Source organism: Papilio xuthus, unplaced genomic scaffold (genome assembly GCF_000836235.2).
Source record: "Papilio xuthus unplaced genomic scaffold, Pxut_1.1 DF827789.1, whole genome shotgun sequence".
NCBI lineage: Eukaryota > Metazoa > Arthropoda > Insecta > Lepidoptera > Papilionidae > Papilio > Papilio xuthus.
Window position 1 is genome coordinate 556159 of NW_013530860.1, and position 23528 is coordinate 579686.

The window sequence follows — 23528 nt, forward strand, 5'->3', positions numbered from 1 at the left end:
GATGACGTAAAATTTTACCGCCATTTTTTATTTTTTAATTTTATGACATTTACAATGTTATTTTATGTCACAATTGTAACGGTTATAAAATTCTTGTTTTTTTTTTTATATTCTGTGTGTTTTTTACACGATTTATTGAATTGTAAATCATACTTGGCTAATAAATTTCACGGTAGCCATTTTTTTATGTACATACCTATTATAATATCGATTTTATTATCTATTTGTTTTTAATAATTCGGTTAGTGTTTTTTTTCTGTTTATTATCTTTCCCATTTAAATATATTACAGAGACGTACAAAGTTAATTTATTTTTTAAAGTCAGTATTAAGTTTCGATTTCGAGGTTATAGATTTTTAATGCATTTTTAAGGCTAATACGTATTTACATTTAAACATGTTTGATAATGTTAATTTGTGGTCAGTAAAATGTAATATTTGTATTAAGAATTGCCGAAGAATACTGTTTTTCTATTCTAAAATATATCTTATGTCTATAGGCTTGAAGTCGAAATTGTGTTATCGCTGTGCATTGAACAAGAAATAGTTTGTGCCAGACTAGTGTTGTGTATATAGTGGGGGGGAGGGGAGAAGGGGGTGGGTAGTGCCCTGTGCGGTGCCATCCGGCTTGTAACGTATTAAACGATGTATTAATTTTACTTATATGTGTTTTATTCAATTCGATATTTTTAGAACAAATATAAAATTTACCCATGCAGGAATCCCTTGTGACTAAAGAGGCAGGGATACGGAAAGGCGTAAGATTTTATGAATTGACTAGTTGTCGCCCGCGACTATGTTCGCACGAAATTAAAAAAAATAGTAACTTTAGTAAATATTAACAAATTCCATCGATATCTGTTTACTCGTTCTGGAGATACATTTTAACAAACATCCATCCATACAAACATTTGCATTTATAACATTAGTAAGATTAACCAAAAGTTATATAACTAGATTTCGTTAAAAAAAATCATCCATTACAAAAAGCACTGACCTCTATAGAGATCAAAGAAGAAAAAATCAACCGAGGAGTTTTTAAGCCTCACAGTATTAACGTCAAGAATAAAAGAAAAATTTAAAGGTCAAACAATTTGACAAAAAACAATGTAATATTGAAAAATATTTTTCGGACAGTGTAAAACTATTCCAAGCGCGATTATTCATTAGTCGTGTTTGTTAGAGTTTTATAAGATGCTGTCCGTCCACAGAGTCGCAGGACTCAGCCGGCGGGTTACTATGTGGCGACTGAAGAAGTTGGTCGCGCAGATGGGCTCTGCTGTCAACGATCAACTTTACCTGCCTACATCAAATCCTGATGTTGCGAAGAACGTCAATAGTCAACTCTCATTGCATTCAAAAGGTTAATTTACGTCATGTGAACCCTCAACTTTATAGTCCCCAGGACAACTTTGAGAATCACTGGCTTAGACGATTCAGTTAAATGACTATAGTTTTAAAGTTTTTTGAGTAATCAAACATATGTAATTTTAGTTGCAGTAGTAGAAAATCCCCCTGCCGCCTTGAAGGAGGTAGCCCAGTTCCACTCAGTCACGGATATATTCACATCGCCGGAATGGCGCAGCCTTCAGTTCGTTTGATTTCTTTTGAATAAACAATTAACAATATTGAATGTTGATCATTGAAAAATGATTTTTATTTCTATTTAATGCCTAACCTTTTTTTAACGTGGGGAAATGCCTAACGCATACCATCCTTGCGGGGACAAAGGTGGTTATGGGCTTGCATCGACTAAAACCCCACGGCGCTAACGAATTAATGCCCTATGCAAACAGAAAAACATCAAACTCATTTAACCTTTTTTATTTGTGCGAAAATTGCGAGATAATTTGAAGTGATATTCTAAAATAAGCTTAAAGAATGTTTTATAAGTTATATGAGAAAGTGTCAAAGGATATAAATTTTCCAGTTTTAATGAAAAGTTTTACTGTTTCTGGATCGGCTTGGAATCAGATATGACATTCCTTTTAAAATATTAGGTCTACTTTCAGCTTAGGTCTATTAAAACCTTGGAAAGGCAAATTATTGAAAATGTACCGTTCTTTTCACTTAAAACGGACCTTTAAAGGTAAAAGGTCGTTGCATTTCGTTTGCAACTTTAAACTTAACTTAGTTAAAAATACTTATTTCAACTAAAACATTCCTATAAATCTGGGAAATATTTACATAGGCGCAGTATCAAGTAGTAAATATTGAATTGGCATTCAGTCACGTTTTATTTGTAAAAAGAATCCCCCTGTATCACGTATTCCCTCCGGCACGAGACTCTTCAAATTTTAATTAACTCTCAAGTTCATTTCATTTTGTACTGAGGGAATGAATTTGAATTGGTTTTACTTATTTTGGTATTAGTTTAAATAAGCAGTAGCTATAATAACGACAACCAATGTTATGAAACCAGTTTTTGAATGTAAAATAGGTTAAAAAAGCTCCAACTAGGATACGTATTAGACAAAATATTGCTTTGAAATAAATAGTATATTGGAGAGAATTTTAAATAAAACGCTATTCCTAAATTATACTTTATTTAAATATAATTTCGTATACAGTAATTATGGTATATCGTGCCTTTGTAAAGTTAAAATTAATATTTAAACAATTTGGAATATAATAATTGTTAATAACAGTTTTAAGTCATGACGGATTTCTTTACAATATTATAAATGGTTTCTTGAATTACATTTTCAGATGTAAATAGCGTAATCTTAAATAAAATAACTTGAATCTACTTGAATTTTTAAAGTACTAAGTAAGTTAGACTAGCTTTATAAAAATGGTAGTTATAGAACCATCAAAGTTAAATATTATCATCGGTTTTTATTTGAGAATGCTCAAGTTATATATAGAAAATCGACATTTGTCTGTTTGTCAATTAGAGCGTGACTCGGTAGGAGCAAAGCTTGAAGTAACATATTACAGGAACCCCTGGAAATAAGACAATTATTAGAAATATTGTGGCAATAGAATCGTAAGCTTACAAAATAACGCAAGTAAAAAATATTTTCCTATATGCATTTTGTTTATAAAAATAGTAATTAAAACGCATACCATCATATCATCATTATCACCAAAATCATCACAACCATCATCATCACCACGATCATTATCATCTCCCTCATTTTCTCAACTGAGCTTGCGCACCAGATTTTTGTTTCCCAGATCGATCTACGTTTCGTCGTTTCAATTACAAAACCTATACATACAAAATAAATTAAAAAACCATAGATCGTAAACTTACTTGTTGGTTTCACCTTGGCTGGCTTGGATTGGGTTTGTGCCTGTGCGTTGGGCTTTGTATTCTTGGCGTCTTCGGGCTGCGCGGCCTTGGCCACCCGCTTGGCCACCTTGATGTCCATGTTCATTGGGGTTTGGTCCACGTCCACGTAATCGATGGTATCAGGGTTCGGTCTGAACAAAAAAGAATTGTAATTTCCGTATGATTTTTTATTATCTTTCTTTGTAAAACCATCTAAATACAGTCCTATCTATATCTTAATAATCCATTTTACCATAAATCACCGTACGATCATCGTAATCCAAAATAATTAAGTACAAATAGATTGAAAAAAAAAAACTTCAGCAAAATGTCTTGTGCATCCAGTTTTTTTTTAGGTTACATTCACCTGTAGTACTGTCCAGCGATGCCCCTGCTCAGCTTCAGGCTCTGCATGATCTTGTAGAGCAGCATGGCGCGGCCCATCTCCTCCGCCGCGTCTTTGTTCCCATCTTCCACTGGAACTACCGCACGTGGACCCGTCTCCACGTTGTAATTCTAAAGAAAGATATATTTTGACTCTTCCATACATCATTCTTTTCAATTCTCCTTTGTCTATTTACATTAAAAAAAAAAAAATGTGAACGCCACCGCGACCTAATTTAAAGGCAATCTTTGTCAGCCGGCTTTGCGCGTGATGTTTTTTAGAGATACGTGGCTACCTCTAAGCACATTTTCCTCCACGTGCAGTTGTCCATCTGGCACACATACAGTTTGCAGATAAAACATACGTCACTGCTAATCATGAGCCGTAGAATTTGAATATATACCTGATAGAAGATGTCTTCATTGAGAGGCCTTCCGGGCTCGTCGTACCAATCAAACGCGGCGCCAGAAGAGATGAGCAACGCCCACACCACGGCTGACAACCACAGTATCTTGATCTTGCTCCTTATAATTAAGAAAATTGTAATGTTACTACTTCTAAATATCATTTGGTAATCTAATATCACAGGTCCAATGTACCGGCGACCGCCCAGAGACACAGAGGGGCGCCGCAGGTCCGCGATTTACACAGTCCATAGGCGTGGTAAAAGAGAGCGCCGTAAATATATCGGCCAGGGCAAGAGCAGAGCTAAAACTTTTCTAAATCCATTCCAATTCTAGATAGGGTAATTAGTTGGCTTCGAATTGCTATTTGTTCCGACATAGATTTTTATTATTATCTATCTATTTAGCATTAGAGAATAAACAACTGAACAACAATACGGTACAGGGAACAGATAATCTTTAAAGTGAATTTTCACTGTCGATACGTCTGTACTATATCATAATATTTTTCTCTTTACTAAACATAACCTTACATATGTTTTAACAGGGGAGATCCGCGCTTAATCAATATCTAAACAATAGGTGATTTTTATTCTTATTTGGGGCCATGAACAATACATCATTTGGTTTCCCCTTAGCGATGTCTGGTATCGATTTTGTTATGAATAGAACCTTTCTCGTCTGCCCTTTGCTCGCTACAAATGTACCTTGTTAATAATTAATATGTCTATTTGTGATTGCGCCGAAATTGTATAAATACGTAATAACTACGTGATTTTGTTTCTCACCCGGATTATCTACATCCTAATGAATTGTTTTTTTTATCCTGTTGTTTTATTTCAAAAAATAATAACACATTTAATCTTAAAAATGATTATAAGTTAAGATTTCAATTATCAATAACGTAATCAGAAAACATTTTACTTTAAATCTTTAGTAACTCGAAACGTTAATATTTAATTAACCTGATCTCAATAAGGGAGTCAATAAATCTCCGACGTCGCCAATTTATTTATAGCGCCTGGCGCTTTTTGTATAGCAATATGCCTCACTGTCAAGTAGCGGCTGCCAGGTTACAGGTTACTTTCAGATAAATTGAGGTCAGACATAGGAATCCTGTCTCCTATATCCAGGGAATAGGTAAAATATGCGTAACACAATCTAACTATAATATACATTGGTTAAATAATGATTTTATTACATAGTTACTTTCGGCGTTTCAAAGTTTTTTTTGCTAGAATTTGTTTTTAATACTCGTTTAATTGGTAATAAGTTTCGTGAACCGAACTAAGATTTCGTAAATAGTTTGCTACGAACACAGATACAAGACTATTAAAAAATTTAACAGGAAAAATCATATCTTAACTAAATTTACTTCATTATCATCCATTTGATGACACTTTTATTACATTCATAAAACATTGTAAGCGTTGTTATTACAATCAGGTGCTTGTAACATTGTTGCGTTTAATAACTTTAAACTATAAAAATGAAGATTTTATTGTTACTAGCTATTTTACGTCAAGTTTAATTGTTATTAAAGAAAATAATAAATAATGAAATCTGGTGTTCTTTAAATTTAGAAACCTGAAAATTGTTACAACGCAATTGACGATTATTTCTTTTAAAAATGGTATAAAATATAGACGCACAGCATTTAATCTCACTAACCTTATAGATGCCATATCTTCAAGAGTACGTAGCTTGTGGATGTTTGAAGCTGCCGGGGAGGTTATTTAGGGGTTGCTCCAGGCGCGCGACTGACGCCGTTCCCGCCCTACCTGTATTTATATCCCTACCTGTCCGTGGGCGGGCGACTTACAATACGGTTTTTCTTCGTCTTCTCTTTGTTATTAAGAAAGTGTATTTTAACAAGTAAAGTACAAACATCATTATTTTTGGATCCGTCTTAATTGGAGAAGACTTTTGTACTTATTTATTTATGTAAGTAAAAAATATTACATGTTTTCAAGAATCTTGTGAAGCTATAATGTTTGTGTTAATTGTCAGTTCCTACAATCCATCTGACCTAAACAAACATATTATTTTTGTAAAGAAAACATACTTTTTACTAATATTATAAATGCAAATGTTTAGATGGATGGATGGATGTTTGTTTGAAGGTATCTCCAGAACGGCAGAACGGATCTCGATGAAATTTGGCACAGATATAGAACATAGTCTGGAAGAAAACAGGCTACTAATTATCTTTTTTCTTAATTCCGCACGGAGGAAGTCGAAGGCGACAGCTAGTATAAAAATAACTTGTTATATTTGAGTACAGTATTCTTATCATTAACTAGCTGTCGCCCGCAAGGCCGTCCGCGTGGATATATAAAAAAAACTTAATTATTGTAGCCCACCCATCCATCCATCCACATCACATCCATCTAAAAATTCGCATTTATAATATTAGAAAGTTAAATAAAAAGCAACTCTTCAAGGCTAATTCGATAAAAAAAATGAATAAATGGTATCCTATGTCCGTCTCCTGGCTCTAAGCTACCTCCTCACCAATTATCAGCCATATCAGTAAAGCCGTTCTTGAGTTATAAATAGTGTAACTAACACGACTTTCTTATATATAAGTACACATTTGAAACGTTTGATTTTGTATGTAGCTCATGAGATAAGCCTCTTATATCTACTCTGGGATCATTAGTTGGGTCTTAAATACAAATACGTAACAATATCCATTTGTATTGGTTAGATATTTGACAAATAAGTACGATTTTATTAAATTCACTAGCTGTCGCCCACGACACCATCCACGCGGAATTAAAAAAGCTAAGTACCCCGTGTGTTACTCCAGACTATGTTCTACATATTTGCAAAATTTCAGCGAGATGCATAAAGCCATGAATAGGAGATACAGAAGATACCTTCTAACAAACATCCATCCATCTAAACATTAACATTTATAATATTAATAAGAAGTATGGTATACAATTTTATTAAATTAATATCATGGTTAAGAGTGCGATTATTTGATTAATATAAAAACGAAGTTTGTGTTTTTAATTTTCTTTTGTCTTGTAACCTGTACTGGTATACCAAATTCAAACGAATTTGTAAAGCTGTTTGGTTAAACTCCTTTGTAAAAGCTAAAGCCCTTTCCTTGCTAACATAAATACCAGGAACAATTAACACCACTTTAATTAAAACAATAATCAAAGGGTTTTATATAGATTTAAGCAAGCTGTTTTTACCTTTGTTACAATCTAGTTATTTAAACTTATAATAAATTAGATGTCGCCCGCGATTCCGTCCGCGTGGATATATAAAAAAACTTATAGATAAGTTAAATAAAAAGCAGCTCTTCAAGGCATAAATTCGAAAAAAAGAATATATAGTATCCTATGTCCGTCTCCTGGCTCTAAGCTACCTCCTCATCAATTTTAAACCATATCGGTAAAGCCGTTCTTGAGTTATAAATAGTGTAACTAACACGACTTTCTTTCATGAATATAGATTCCAAAGATATGTGTGAATTCACGGGAGAAATAGGCGGCACGACGCGGCTCGTCACCCGTAACGTTCCGTCTCCTGAAATAGCGAATAGCGGATTGCGGAGGTTCGTTTCACTTCCGTGGTCTCTGCCTACCCCTCTGGACTACTGTAGTTAGTGTCCTCTGCATATCTCTATTTTTCACTTTATCCTTTCAAGAAAATTTATATTCAAGTTTAAAATAAGTAATTAAAATAGAAGCATCATTTATACGTGAACACTTAAAGGCTTTCAAGTTATAAAGCTGGGTATGAAGGGCGCGCGGCCCGCCCACGCCCTCTGCTCTACTGAAACTGAAAGTTTACGATAATGGCTCCGCAGGCTGTTAGAAAAAGAACCTTTTTCTTGGCCAATGTCAGATTTACAAATCCATTAAAAATAACACACATAATGTACTATCAATATTACATAAGAGAAAGACGCTAAAATGGGGTAAATATGACAAGGAAAAGAGATGGCATAAGACGGGAAGTAGTTGGATGCGAAAGAGATAGGACCGTGTATTGTGGAAGGCATTGGGAAAGGCCTATGCCCAGCAGTGGGTAAATAAAGGCTGTGGATGATGATTATATGTTCTTTTAGGATATTTTCTACATCTATGCTAAATTTCATCGAGATCCTTCAAGATAGATTGCGCCATTCTTATGATAGTTTCTAACAAACATCCAAACATGCATCCATACATCCAAACATACGCATTTATAATATAAGTAAGATATAACACTATTCATTTTAAACTCGTAAGCTCAACGAAGTCGTGACATTTTATATAACAGAAACCAAATAAGTTAAATTAATTAAATTTCAATTCGGTGGCATTTAGAAACCGTTTATTTCGCCTTTACATAGTGATGTGCTTCGTCTCATTTAAGTACGCGTAAAATTTCTGCTGCAGACGATGTTTTTTAGAGCAAAGTGCTACAAAGACATTAAAATTACTATTCCATTAATTATTTTTTTCTTTTTAGTTATTCTTCTTCTGATAAAAAGTTTTTTTTTATATATCTTCTTCTTATGTATAAAATTCTCCTGTCACAATTTTCGTTCCCATACTCCTCCGAAACGGCTTGACCGATTCTCATGAAATTTTGTGAGCATATTGAGTAGCTCTGAGAATCGGACAACATCTATTTTTAATCCAGCGCGGACGGAGTCGCGGGCGACAGCTTATTATATATGAAAATCAATTGCTGTTTGTTCGCTAAAACTCGAGAACGGCTGACTTACCTTATTTTGGTCTTGAAATGTTCGTGGAGGTTTAAAAGGTGAGAAAAATTCGAATAATTGCCAGGAACCAATTAAGTTTTTTTTCATTCCACGCGAACGGAGACGTATGTAGGCAGCTAGTTACGAATAAAATTTAGTTAGTACAATTACAGTAGTAAGTAAATTAATTGTAAGAATCACATCACTAGTATATTTCATTACTTACGAAGTGTTTGTAGACCTTTAATATTGAATGAGTTAATTAGTATCCATTGTTTAAATTAATTACGTGTTGTCGTTTGATTTTGCCGTTGGTTTTGTTTAGCGGGAAATTGATTTGTGCATTTAAAGCATTTTAGATTTAACGTAAATTAAATTAAGCTTATTAATGATTTACTGTGTTAAGTTTATTCTTTTTATAGATATTTTTGTTAATCATCTTCTTATCTATATATAAAAGAAAGTCGTGTTAGCTACACTATTTAATGACTCAAGAACGGCTTTACCGATATGGTTGAAAATTGGTGTGGAGGTAGCTTAGAGCATGGAGATGGACATAGGATACTATTTATTCTTTTTTTTTGAATTTATGCCCAGAAGAGCTGCTTATTATTTAACTTATCTATATATTTTTTTATGTATCCACGCGGACGAGTCGCGGGTGACAGCTAGTTTTTATATAAACTTTTAAAACCGAATTTGATTATAAATACAGCGATATCTATATATTTAGTATCTGTAAAATCACGTTTCGTACACATTGTGTAATTTTTAATAATCTTGTCTATCTGTTTTTTTGTAACTGAGTAGTCACTGTTTGCCTTGAAGAGGCATTTACAGCTTCACCGGGCTTGAGGTGGCCGAGTGCAGATAGCGCATAGCCTGAACCGATTGTTTATCTGTCTGTTGCGTCTGTTGTATGCGTGTTTTGGGTAATCTGCTGCGGCTGGGCCTATTTTAACCAAACTTTTAGTGGAACCAAGGCTTTATTTTTAAATTCCGCACTGATGAACTTCCGGGCAAACGCTATTTGCAAAGACGTCATTTCCGTGGCGCATATCTGAAAGAAAAAAAATATTTAAATTAATCGTATTTTTTGCTCATGTTTTTTTTATACTTGTGATTATGAACTGTAAAATTATTTTATAATGTTCAGTTTTTTACAAAAAAAAAATTTAATAACATTTTGCAGAAAAAGTACGTGAACATGTTAAAATAAATAATTTTATATGTCTAGTCATATTATATGTATACCAGCATATACATTTTTATAATATTAAAAAGTTTTTAATTATCTTTAAGTATAAATGTTAAAAGTAAAGTTTTATGAATTCGTTATATCGAACACAAGGTTGGCTGCTCTGAGATGCGGCGTTCGCAATTACATACGCTTTAAAATAACTAAAGGGATTCTAAGAAATATAAAAATCTAAATATCAATACCATATGGTTGTTTATTAATCTATACATATAAATAAAATTGGAGTGTCAGTTATATTGAAATAACCGTTTTTGACTACATGTATATGAATACGGTACTTACACCTAAACATTTTTTTATAATTATTCTGTCTGTCTGTTTGTTCCGGCTAATCTCTGAAAGGACTGGACCGATTTTGACGGGATTTTCATTAGCAGAAGCTGATGTAATAAGGAGTAACTTAGGCTACGTTGATTTTACAAAACAACCTTTTTTTTAGAAAAATAAAGTAATGTTGCAATGTCCAAGCACTATCCAGTACTGCGCGCAGCTCAAAGTAATTCATGCGGACGCAGTCGCGGGCTCAGCTTACGAATGAGAATCAAGGGTAAAGTTGCCGAGTTTTGTTTAAATAAATTACCACGAAGAGAACTTGTTTCAGTATCATTTCTGAGACACGACATGAAGCGTGTTCATTTATACTACAATGATATGTCGAACGATTTGCGTATGCATCATTTACATACGTATTTCCACTGCGATTGGTAACGAAGACAGTAAACTGAACTTTACTGGATTGGGTTTGAAATATGGACATATTGTTGAAGAACACAATGTGGATACTGAAGATGGATATATTTTAAAACTGTTCCACATCCCTGGTGATCCCAGAAGACCTGTACTCCTCGTCCACGGGATAATTGATAGTTCTGACACTTTCATCATCAGAGGCAACGGTTCTCTTGCTATATCTCTTGCTAATAAAGGATATGATATCTGGGCTCTAAACACGAGAGGTAACAGATACTCAAAAGCGCATAAATATTTAAATCCAGACGATGGAACTTTCTGGAACTTCAGTTTCCATGAAATGGGCTACTACGATCTTCCTGCAACGATTGATTATATTTTAAATAGAACGAATCAGAAACAATTGAGTGCGATTGGGCATTCTCAAGGCAACACACACTTCTATGTCCTGGGATCAACAAGACCTGAGTACAATGATAAAGTAAAAGTTATAATAGCGTTAGCTCCGATATGTTTTCTACATAATGTGAAGCCACCAACATCAACTTTGTTAGCATTATTACCGAGTGTCGGTAATTTATTACAAACTCTTGGTATGGAAGAAGTGTTTAGTGATGATTCAGTGTTAAATGACGGAATTAAAGCAATCTGTAATGAGAAAGAACTCGGTTACGAATTGTGTGCGAGTGGTGTGTTCTTCGCTATAGGTGGCAGTGATCCTTCTGAACTTGAACCTGACTTTCTGCCAGTCGTCGTGTCTCATTATCCTACAAGTACGTCAAGAAAGAATGGAGTTCATGTCGCGCAAGTTGCTTTGCGTAAAAGTTTTTCACAATACGACTACGGTCCGATAAGAAATAATGTTGTTTATAATACAATTGTACCGCCATCGTATGATTTGGGGAAAGTGAAAATGAGAGTAGCCTTGTTTGTTGGCAGAAATGATAGGATATCTTCTATACGTGACACGGAGCTGTTGCGAGATCGTTTGCCGAATGTGGAGTACCGCTTGCTGGAGAACAAGAAACACAATCATTTGGATCACGTTTGGGGACGTAATATGTACCAATATCTCTTTCCACATATATTCTCAGTATTAAAAAAATACGACTAATAATATTATTCCTTCTTTTTGTTCCGCCTTAAAGATAATTCTGAGGTATTAGTTTCTTAATCATCTGATATAGATTAAATGGACTAACATAAGAACGTAAGTCTGTAAATTTTGATTAGTTTTGTCATCTTAAAATGTATATAAGTGAGTTTTGATATAATCTAGAAAAGGTTGTATGTGTTTAAAAATTCTACGCTTTTCTAATGCGTTTTTTTATGCTTAGTTATAGCGAAAAATTGAAAAAAATCTAAGATAAGACTTATGGATAACATAGCAAGGTTATGTTGTTTGCACGTCTATGCAAACTTATTTAAATTCATATAGATTATATAATACTTCCCGATTACTGTTTCACTAATTTAACATTCATATTGTTATTGCTTAATTTAAATTGTACATAATTTATAAGATTGTTAAGGAACTAACTTTTGTACAACAAAGTGCAAAAAATAAAACAATCAGTAATTTAAAATGAGCTATGAGTAAAAAAAAAAACATTACAGAAAACCTCTAAATCTGACAATCGTGGAAGACGCGGATTCGACTATGGACTAAGTTAAGACTTAACACCTAGACTTATATTATTATTACGGTGATGAGCATTGCTGATTTCTTAAACCTAATTGTTCCTTATTAATCTACTTACTGTCGTGCCCGCGACTCCGTTCTCGTGGAATTAATAACATAAATATATATGCCAAATTTCAGCGAGATCCGTATAGCTGTTCTGGAGATACCTTCAAACAAACATTTATCTATCTAAACATCACCCACTATCCTCTTAAGTTTTAGTTCTTATATCTAAGAGTCGTGATATCTTTCGACTTCAAAAAGAAGGAGGTTATCAATTCATCTGTATGTTTTTTTACGCGTGTTACCGCGTAACTCCGCGTCTGGTGCTTCGATTTAAAAAAAAAATTATGATCAAAAGGTTTTGCTTGCAGGGTGGTTGAAAACTGACTAGAAGTTTAGTAGTTTTTGAGTTTTTTTTAACCAACTTCAAAAAGGAGGAAGGTCTCAATTCGTCTGTATGTTTTTCTTTGTCTTTCTTGTTTTTTGATCGCCATTTTTATTTGTCTTCAGCTACTTGCATCATAGGCTATAAATAATTGGCATTTCTATTGTAAATTCTTTTGACATGTTTTTTTTTAATTTGTGTATTTCAAAGCTGTGAATTGTTTTTGTTTTACGGTTTCAATAATTAGTTGTTTTTAAAATTACGAAGTTCCAAGTAAAATGTGTTGATTTGTATTATGCCCTTTTTAAGGTTGTTTAACCTATTAAAATAATTATTCTTGGCCTGATTAAACATTCGAATGTGATTTTTTTGTAAACATGTTTTCGTGTGTTCATTTTACAATATCATAAAATAGTTGGTCCAATATTGAACCTTTTTTTATATATGTTTAAGTCCAATTCTACTTTATTTTTTAAATAGTACGAGTGTAGCTTACTAGTCCTAGGTCATGACATTTTATGTTACCAATTAAAAATATATTGAACACAGCAACAACATTCGTTATTGCAAGTAATAAGATATTATACTAACAGTAAAACACAAATATAGACATCTCTCTCGTTCTCTCTGGAAAAACAGAAATAACTATATGTTTCGCTATGTGTATGCTAATTGGAAAGTAACGTTTTATAAAAAACAAAACACTAACGTCAAGTCAGCAAAAATGCTAAATCAGGCTACACAAATAAACACGTTTATTCGTAGAACTAATTGTGTTTAGACAGAATTTTCTACATGTCATTAGTCAAAGAAATATAATTTAGTGTTAATTAGAAGACGTTATAACTTACCAGTGACAAGTTTTTTTTCCATAATGAGTAAAGGATGGGACTTATTCTTGGCTATTATTAGTAAGTACAATTTTTTACTTATATATTACCTCCTCTAAGCGTCTACTTCTTTGAGGGTTGTGGCTACGGCCTCTAACATTTCGGACTTCTGTTTTTTTGTATCTGGGAAATTTTCCAAAGATATAGTTTATCTAAGGGGGCGCCACACGAGCCCTTTTATATCCCTCTTTGCCGCCCACTTACGCCCTGGGCGGTCGCCCCAACTAGCGCTACCCTAACGCCGGTACTGGTCGTGGCAGGCCGTGGTCATCTACAAAACTTCATTTCTGATATACCGTCTTGTCCTGTCCTCGGTTATTCGGATCGTAGACTTTGGTGTGGAGTTTAGTGCAGTTCTTTCACCTCTTCAGTTCAGACCACGGAACAAAAATACAAAGGTACTATCGCGTCTCCGCGTTCGCCATCTTAAAAGTAGAGTTACGTTAATCGAAATCAGAGGGCTCGTAGTTATTTGGAATGAAACTTCTGTGTGTTGATTCGTAAGAGCATATCCTCCTCTCCTCCCTCGATAAATTGTGGATGCAATTTGCGAATGTCTATGTGCAGCGGTCGCTTCGCTCTTTCGACGAATTCAGGTGGCCGCTTATCCATCTGCTTTAAAAAAAAAATTGGCAGTGACCTAGATTGGTTCTTAACACGATTATATCAATAATAAATAAGCAAATACCTAGTTACTATTTTAGTTTGATTTATTTAAGTAATGCTATACCCCGAGCATGATACATGTACAAAACAATTGTTCTCTGTCCTTCAAACATTATAGGGTTGATATTTTTCTGTACATGTTAAAGCAGTGAGATCCCACGGTTATGACACAAATATTACATATATTTGCGACCTACGGTCAATATATTTTGCTACCAATTAACTGATGGACAGTTCTAAAGAACCGTGTAACTACCAGCAATTGTTCTAATTAGTGGAAATGAGAATTCAATGGCAAGTGTCTGCTTCTAGAATAAAATACACACGCACATACCTAATTTATCTACATTTATATTACAAAACTAGCAGTCGTCCGCGACTCCGTCGGCGCGGAATGCAAAAATGATTAGTAGCCTATATTGATTTCTTAATATTTTTTTAATTTCATGTGGATATGGATGGGTCCAGGGGCAATTGCTAGCAAGATTTATATTGAATACATTAATATTTTTGCTTTGTTTAGTAATTTCATTGGAAAGTACATTTAATTTACTGCCAAACTCCCAAAACACTAAAGGACTTCTTATTTGATTCATCAAATTTCATAGAGGCAAATCGTTGTCCTGAGTTCAAATATTTTGCAGTATTCGCTTATAGAAAGATTAAAATATTTAGATTTATAAATATTGTCTAAATATAAATACTAGTTATACCAAATTTCAAATTGTCCCGCATTTCATAAAGTTCAACTTCATAAATTATGTAGTTGTATGACGTCGGTATCTGACGCAATAAAATGAGACATTTACGTTCGTTCCGTTTAAACACCTAGTGAAGTCTAACAATTCATTTATCGATTTTACAAATTATCGATTCAAAAAGGATAAATATGATAAACGAAATATGTAAAGTCAAATACGGTTACGTTAAGAATGGTAAATTTTAGATAAATAGTATAGTAGACCTTTACAGAGATTTTACTGTTTCACGACAATTTTTTCATCTGATACTACTGATTTAAAAATGAATTTTAAATGGAAGAAAAATATGACGAACAGTAGCTTAAATCAGTTACAGTTTTTTCGCCGTTATCATTTTCTGGAAGTTAAAACTGATTTGAAGTTAATAATAAGCTGCTCTTCAATGTTGCATAATAATCAGCACCTTTTTGCGGCCCACAATAACAATGTCATTCTAATACAATTTCAAAATCAGATACGGGATAGAATTAAGTTATCGAGGCAGTTATTTCGATTGTGTTAATCGATGTTGATACAAAATCGATTGTTTTTGTTATATTTACGAATACACATCCCTATTGGCACTGACATTCCAATGGAATCAGCTGTCAGTGTCACGTTACATTTTATGCCGCAAAACCACAAATTGCAAGTGCAAAACCATTTTACATTATTCCTTTTGCTTCCGAGTAGAATCATGTATTCAATGAATTACTGACAGAAACTGTGCTCTTAATGAATGGACTGATGAATTAAAGTTTTGACGCGGTTTGCTAATTACACGAAAATAGGTTATTTTAGTTTATTGGTAAAATGACCGCACCGGGCTTTAATGATTGTACAAATTATGGATCGGTTCGGAATCATCCAGGCCACGAGTACACGGTGCGACAGGCTTATGAAGACGGTAAGAATCATTTATTTCTCATATAAGAATCTTCTATTGCCTTACAATATTTGGTCTTAAATTCCTCTAAGAATTCACAGTCAAGTCAAAAGTTGCATAATCTATTTCTTAGGCTACTTAATGAACAAACGTGACTATTGTATTTCTTACAGTAGAAATTGTGAATTTGGATTTTCATGGTCGCTTTACAGAAAGTTAAAACTACTAAACATTAGTCCTTAGACTATCCAGGAGGGACTTTTAAAGGAGGTCCTTTCATGTTAGGTTTAAATATAGATTGTGGAGTTGCATTTATATAAAGGAATAGAAATAGAGGAGGACAAAGAATAAAGAAAGTGTATGTTGTATTGGGTGTTAAAGAGGAACAAGAGGGAGAAATGAAAATTACTCCACCAAATATATTTTGGTACATTTCCTTCCCTGTTTAAAAAAAATGTACTATGGTATTTTATAAAATCTTAAGAGATGATATTTACAACTGGCCAGTTATGCTATATTTTCTTTTCAACTTATAAAAGGGTCATAGAATGTAAACATTATTGTAAAATGTTGCAGTCTTGAAATCAAACTTTTTTACTGTTAAAAGTGAAATTTGTCCCAGATTTACATCAATAGATTTGTTTGTGTAAAAGTTTGAAAGTTTTTCAAACATTTTCTTCCATTCTCTTTTTCTTAGCAAAAATATTCTTTTATTCTTAACAAAAGTAACTAAAACATTTGAATTAAGATTTCTAGAATATCACAGAGATTTTTAGGTTTTAAATATAACAGCTGTCACTCTATACATATATAAGGTTTATTAATATACAATCATAAAGTTGTAGAAATACATATGACCATCCTTCTTATTTTCATTGATCTGTGAGAGATCAAGGCAAACCTGTTATTACGAAAAAGCTAAACTAAATTTGACCACATTATTAATGCATTTCTACATATATTTAATGCATGCTTGCAAAGTCAAAGTGAAAATCAATATCCAATCTAAACAAACAAAATTATATGCTAGAAATACATACAAAAAGTTTCCAGAAAATCATAATACACTATTTGCCTGCAACTTCTTCCATATGGAATAATGGAATAAATAAATATAACTTGTCATCAGGAATAGTGTAGCTTCCCAACAGTAAAAGAATGTTTTAAATCTGTCTAGTAGTTTCCGAGCCTATTTATGGCAAACAAACAACAAAGTCTTTCTTCTTTATTTTATATCTTTAAATGATTAATATATATATATATATATATATATATATATATATATGGAATCTCGGAATCATAAAATTTTGTATATAGGGGGTTTCGGGGCGATAAATCGATCTAGCTAGCAATCATTTTTAAAAAATGTCATTTTATTCGTGTTTTATCTATAATCAACTTAAACATAAACTTAACTTTTTATATCAGTAGGATCGAAAAATATTATTCATATTTTATCATTTTATTAGTAATTTGTACTTAAATATAATTTCCAAAAAACACAATTAAAAAAAAAATACCGAGCAGAGCTCATCCAGGTTCTAATATTTATGTAGATAACATATAATTATTTCTACTGGTCCATTATTTTTCAAGTAAGAACTAATTTACTTTGCTGAATTAAAAATAATTCGGTTTATAAATCTCACTAATATTATACATGCAAATGTTTAGATGAATTAATGTTTGTTAGAACCACAAGGTTTTAAAAGATCTCTATTAGATTTGGCATAGATGTAGAACAGCATAGCAGAAGAACACATAGGCTACTAATTATTTTTTATTTCCATATAAAGTTGTGGGCTACACCTAGTTAATCATAAAATAAATATGTATTAGTATATACTTGCCTATAATACCTAAAAATTAGTTAACTGTACATAACATCCAAACTTTATTGGAATGTAATTGTAGTGATCTTTAAATGATTTGTTCCATATTGATGTCTCGGCTTCCAATCAATTTTGTGGTCAATACACTTAAGATGTGAATACTGTCCAGTGTAGTTAACGCAATAGTCTCGGTCATACGTAACATGCCTGTTATGTGGTTATTATTCTGTGAGTGTAAAAATTTATTTATTACTTTGCCTTGGTTACAGTAATATTTTGTTATGTGATTTTATTACTTTGCAGGGTTTTAGTACTTAATTTTTATATGTTACAAAATGGGTTTTATTTCAAATAAATAGCGGTCTTATTCCTTTTTTTATTTGTAAGATGAAATAGAATGGAATATTGGTTTGAAGTTTTTATCATATTAATTAAAAATAAGGAAAATTTGTTTGGGATTAATTATGCTTACATTGTGTTATATTTTAAAATGTCATATTTTATGTTTGATTTTGGTTTTTTGGTTGATTCCTTGGATTAATCTTATTTATTAGAAGTTCTGAAATAATCACCATTTATTCTGTTTTATAAGTAAATTGAAAGTCATATAAAATAAAGTGGAATGAGAATATGTGCAAGTCCGAGAGACTGCAATTTATATTTCTCTCTTGTAGAGGTTTTTTCTTTGACCATAACTTCTTGCCTATGGAAATTTCTCTAACCAGAGTTTCTCAATAGAGGTTGTTCATCGCAACCTGACTATTCTCGTCTTTCGGATGTATACTTCAACTTCTTTGTTCCAGGTGGTATAAAAGCTGGTGCAGTTCGTGCAGCACGTTTAGCCTATGGCATACTATCACGACGTAAAGCAGCAGAGGAGGGTGTAGCGAGGCTCGCTCGAGTTCTATCAGCATTAGACTTGACAGCCTTGGGAGTAGGAAGTACATTGGGTGTAGGGGTGTATGTGTTAGCTGGAGACGTGGCTAAGAATTATGCGGGTCCAGCTGTGATACTGTCGTTTCTTTTGGCTGCGGTTGCTAGTGTGTTTGCTGGTGAGTATTGATAAATCAGATTTGTTCTAATGTTTAATATACAGAGGAAGGGATGTAGAGACAGAGAATATTTCTTCACCCTGTACATCCTCTATGTTTAAATTAGTAAAAACAATTCTATCAATTGACATGTACAAAGATGAAGTGACAATCTGTTAAATATGATACAAGGTCAGTACTGAACCGATGTATAAAGCCGTCTTTGTCCGCAAGAGTTGCCTTTATGTAGAACAAACAAAAAGCTTATGTGTTGCCAACTTTTATTAACATAATATATTTGATATCGGTATATTTGATTAGACGTATTCTATTTATTTGTATGAGCACTCTTTATATTGATTTTTATACCTATTTAATAGAAATGAAAGAAAAATCTTCGTGAAAAAATCTATCTGTGTGACGAAAAGAGTTACATCTGGATATCATAAAATGTAACTCTTTTCTTTGCATGAGTTCAACCAAACTAAGACTTTTCTCTAAAATGCGACATGTTATTTAGAAAACAGAAATCTAGTAGTAATTTAATGTTTTCTCTAGGTCTTTGCTATGCGGAGTTCGGTGCTCGCGTGCCTAAAGCCGGCTCTGCGTACGTCTACAGTTATGTATGCGTTGGAGAGTTCATGGCTTTCATCATCGGATGGAATCTTATACTGGAGTATATAATAGGTAACAATTTATTATGCAAAGTAAAGCATTGAAATAGTATAAGAGAAAAGTAAGATTTGAAAATGATGATGATGAACTGCCAAAAAGTAGTTGGTCACTAAGAAACCTAGTCTCGGTCATTAAGGGGTCTCTTTAGCGTGAAGAATTTATACTAAGTGTCTTCCTGAAGGCTAATTTACGATTCTGAGTGTGTCTGTATTGTAATTTTAGGTGAATTTTTACTAAACGGATTAGTGATCTATTAAAAATATCTCGACTTAATACTGAAATCCAATGAGAAGAGTTGAGTCCTTTCGTTGAGTTGAAATATAAGGGTCGTTAACAAAAAGGTTAAATGTTATCTCCAGGTGCAGCGTCTGTGGTGAAAGCTTTAAGTGAATATTTAGATTCTCTTCTGAACAAAGCGATGTCCACACATCTGGAAGCGGTACTGCCACTGAATACGCCACATCTAGCTAGATATCCCGATTTCTTTGCGTTTGCGGTCATCATGGCGTTTTCAGGTAAGAATAAACTGTTGCGAACTGGCTTTAAAACTTTTTTATGATTTTTTTGTAGAAGAAAAATAAAGATGCAGATATAACTATATTCGCATAAATAGGATTTTTTTTAACTGTTGATTCTATTTTTGAATTGTTATATTTTAAGTTGAGTTTGCTTATTTCAGTTGCTCTAGCGTTTGGTGTAAAAGAGTCGACGAAGTTCAATAACTTTTGTACGGGTGTCAATCTGTGTGTTGTCCTGTTCGTCATTATATCCGGATCTTTCAAAGGTAAATTAATAATCTTACTTAATATTATCAAGTGTGTCATTTAATGTACGTTCCTTTCGTTCATTTTACTATACTTATTTCTATTGATTTTTTCTTGCTGTTTGAAATAGTTTTGGAGATTTCCTTTTTGTGAATTAACAATTTTTGTTACAAAATTTCATCATAAATTTTTTAATTAATTAAGTTTCAGTAGCGAAATAAGAGCGTCGGTGGCTCAGGGGTTTCAACACTTGACTTGTAATCTTCAGGTCCTGGGTTCGAATCCCGCCATGTACCAATGTGTTTTTCGATTTCCGATTTATATATTACTTTACCCGATTATTTACATTTACATATTAATTTATGCGACGTTCTTACTGTGAAGAAAAACATCGTGATGCTGCACATATCTGAGAAGAAATTCAAAGATATGTGTGAAGTCAACCAACCCGCACTGGGCTAGCATGGTTGACTATGGCCTTGTCACCCCTAACAAAGGGTAGGCTCTGAGCCCCTCCGTGGGGACGTATAGTGAGCTGAATAAAGGCACATGTAAACATGTGACTTTATACTTTAGGATTACTTATTGAGCTATTGCTTGAAATATCAGAACAGTTATGTTTATATTTCAGCGGACACAAAGAACTGGCGTATTCCTTCCTCTGAAGTGCCAAAGACCGAGACCAAAGACTTCGGTAGCGGGGGCTTCGCCCCGTACGGTCTTGCTGGCATTATAAAGGGAGCTGCAGTCTGCTTCTATGGATTTATTGGTAATATAAAAATTGTGACCAAATTTTCATTAAGAAATGTTTAGTTCTAAGAATTATAAGTAATGATTAGCTGTGCCCCGCGACTCCGTCCGCGCGGGATTATAAAATAGATGTTGTCCGATTCTCAGACCGACTCAATATGCTGACAAAATTTCATGAGAATCGGTGAAGCCGTTTCGGAGGAGTATGGGAACGTAAATTGTGACACGACAATTTTATATATTAAATATTTATACTGTTTTGAAAAATAATTTTTTAATGTAAATACTAGCTTTTGCCTTCGATTTCGTTCGCGCTGAATTAAAAGCAAAACAATTAGTAATCTATGTGTTCTTCTAGACTATGTTCTATATATATATGTCAAATTCCAGCGAGATACATCTAAACATTCGCATTTATAATATTAGTAAGATTGACCCATGCTAAAAAAATAACACCTTATGACATGTAACTCTTTTCGTCAAATTGGTCTATTTTATTTACGGAGATAATGATTTTATAGATAATATGAAATTATTATTTTGCAGGTTTCGATTGTGTAGCGACAGCTGGAGAGGAAGCTCGTCGTCCTCAGAAGACCATTCCCTTTGCTGTGGTCGCCTCTCTACTGATCGTGTTCCTCGCATACTGCGGCGTCTCCTCCGTGCTCACCCTCATGATGCCGTATTACATGCAGGTAACCTTCAATATACAATGACATATACACAGCGAACTATTCAATTGCTGACCGTAATGCTACCTTATTGTCATGGAAATAAGGTTCATTTTTCAAATGGTACACATCCAACTAATCTTTTAAGTTTTGCTGAACATAATGCTACCTTAGTAATATGTGGGTAAGGTTGATTTTTAATTAACAACTTCGATTTCAGGATGAAAAAGCCCCTTTCCCGTTCGTGTATGACCAGCTGGGTTGGCCGTGGGCGAAGTATGCAGTCAGCGTAGGCGCAATTTGCGCTTTATGTTCAAGGTAATAAAGACTAAAATACCCCTTTCTCATACGCATACATAATGCTCTGTTTTTCTCTCTCTCACTCTTGCCCGCTTTATAGTTTAACTGTATGGTTACATGTGAACATATAACCTTATTCTAGCACGTCTGCGCAGAATTAAATACAGAATAAGTAGCCTATGTGTTCTTCCAGACTATGTTCTACCTCTGTGCCAAACTTCATTGAGATCCATGCAGCCGTTCTGAAGATATCTTCAAAGAAACATCCATCCATCTAAACATTCGCATTTATAATATTAGTAAGATCATTTAAGATTATGCAATGTTTTAATAGTTTTTACTAAAAATATGCATAATTATACCTAGCTATAAGTTTCTTTTTAGGTTTTTAATAAATAAACATGTTTGTTTGTCAGTTTGCTAGGCGCGGTGTTCCCCCTGCCGCGTATAATCTACGCGATGGCGTCAGACGGGCTGCTGTTCAAGTTCATGGGGGCGGTCAGCGAGCGCTTCCAGACACCGCTCGTCGGCACCATCATTGCTGGACTCTTCACTGGTTAGCTCACTACTCAATAAAAGCAAGAATCCGGTCGGTTTCAGCACTTCCGGCGCCCTGGTCAAGATTTTTGGGGCGTCCTGGTCAAGATTTTTGGGGCGCCCTTAGCAAGATTATTGGGGCGCCCTTGGCAAGATTATTGGGGCACCCTGGGCAAATTTTTTGGGGCGCCCTTGGCAAGATTATTGGGGCGCCCTTGGCAAGATTATTGGGGCGCCCTTGGCAAGATTATTGGGGCGCCCTTGGCAAGATTATTGGGGCGCCCTTGGCAAGATTATTGGGACGCCCTGGGCAAGATTATTGGGACGCCCTGGGCAAGATTTTTGCGGGGCCCCGCTTTTTTGGTGTCGGGATCCAAAGATATATATAAAAATAAATCATGATTAAAGCGTTTTCCGAATATTTTAATTTGTAATTATGTTTGTGTGTTGTGTAGGTACGCTGGCGATGATATTCGAGCTGGAGCAGCTGATCCACATGATGTCTATTGGCACACTACTTGCTTACTCTATGGTCGCCTCCTGCGTCTTGTTGCTCAGGTAACATTACTATTTATTTTACTTTTAACTTGAATATGGGTAAAAGTGACGAAAAGAATTAAATATTTTAAAACATGTGACTCTAGTTTATTAAGGGGAATGGAAATCTGGAGCTCACTATATGTCCCCACCGAGGGGCTCGGAGCCTACCCTAAGTTAGGGGTGATTAGGCCATAGTCAACTGCGCTGGCTCAGTGCGGGTTAATTAGATATATAGTAGAATCGAAATAGTTTTGGAAAATCTGTTCAAATCTTACTATGCACATTTGCTGCAAATAGCTCAATACATAAGGCGTTTGTATTATTTGTTGTTGTAGATACGAGAGAAGTCAGTCAGGTCAGAGAGGGGCGGAGGCGGTGGAGGTGGAGGTGAGCGTGCGGGGCGTGCTGCGGCAGCTGGTGAACGCGGAGCAGCACGCCGCGCCC

The 23528-nt window shown here is 34.1% G+C and overlaps 3 protein-coding genes and 1 long non-coding RNA gene across 6 annotated transcripts in view; 3 read left to right on the plus strand and 1 right to left on the minus strand.

Annotated features, from left to right (window-relative positions):
- The first annotated feature begins 1056 nt into the window (after positions 1-1056).
- On the plus strand, positions 1057-1649 carry LOC106115457 (uncharacterized). Its single transcript, XR_001227758.1, has 2 exons — positions 1057-1362; positions 1494-1649. It is a non-coding gene; the product is annotated as an uncharacterized LOC106115457 (long non-coding RNA).
- A 959-nt stretch (positions 1650-2608) lies between these two features.
- Positions 2609-5822, minus strand: LOC106115452 (uncharacterized). The gene is made up of 5 exons (XM_013308810.1): positions 5737-5822; positions 4065-4185; positions 3644-3792; positions 3259-3428; positions 2609-2945 (listed from the first exon to the last, which is right to left on the minus strand). The coding sequence occupies exons 1-5, from the start codon at positions 5748-5750 to the stop codon at positions 2893-2895; spliced, it is 507 nt and encodes a 168-aa protein (XP_013164264.1). The 5' UTR covers positions 5751-5822; the 3' UTR covers positions 2609-2892.
- A 4832-nt stretch (positions 5823-10654) lies between these two features.
- LOC106115439 (lipase 3-like) lies at positions 10655-11866 on the plus strand. The gene has a single exon (XM_013308794.1). It carries the CDS (start codon positions 10687-10689, stop codon positions 11842-11844), a length of 1158 nt encoding a protein of 385 aa, XP_013164248.1. The 5' UTR covers positions 10655-10686; the 3' UTR covers positions 11845-11866.
- A 1728-nt stretch (positions 11867-13594) lies between these two features.
- The window catches only part of LOC106115512 (cationic amino acid transporter 2), a 16757-nt gene continuing 6823 nt past the window's right edge, over positions 13595-23528 (plus strand). Inside the window, exons 1-11 of one of the 3 annotated variants that reach the window (XM_013308934.1) lie at positions 13595-13713; positions 18620-18868; positions 19406-19534; positions 19882-20037; positions 20202-20306; positions 20918-21055; positions 21583-21731; positions 21928-22025; positions 22424-22563; positions 23000-23102; positions 23420-23528. In XM_013308934.1, coding sequence (XP_013164388.1) covers positions 13677-13713; positions 18620-18868; positions 19406-19534; positions 19882-20037; positions 20202-20306; positions 20918-21055; positions 21583-21731; positions 21928-22025; positions 22424-22563; positions 23000-23102; positions 23420-23528 — 1413 coding nt within the window. In that variant the 5' untranslated portion in view covers positions 13595-13676. Of the gene's footprint in view, positions 13714-15704; positions 16006-17995; positions 18045-18619; positions 18869-19405; positions 19535-19881; positions 20038-20201; positions 20307-20917; positions 21056-21582; positions 21732-21927; positions 22026-22423; positions 22564-22999; positions 23103-23419 lie in introns of those variants that run through there. The other 2 variants (XM_013308933.1, XM_013308935.1) reach the window with 2 other exon arrangements.

Coding starts and splice junctions, on each gene's coding strand:
- LOC106115439 (XM_013308794.1), top strand. CDS start 10,687: ATGATATGTCGAACGATTTGCGTATGCATCATTTACATACGTATTTCC.
- LOC106115452 (XM_013308810.1), bottom strand. Junction 3,429..3,643: donor ATCGCTGGACAGTACTACAG/GTGAATGTAACC, acceptor TTTTTTGTTCAG/ACCGAACCCTGATACCATCG. Junction 2,946..3,258: donor AGCCAAGGTGAAACCAACAA/GTAAGTTTACGA, acceptor TCTTATTTCCAG/GGGTTCCTGTAATATGTTAC.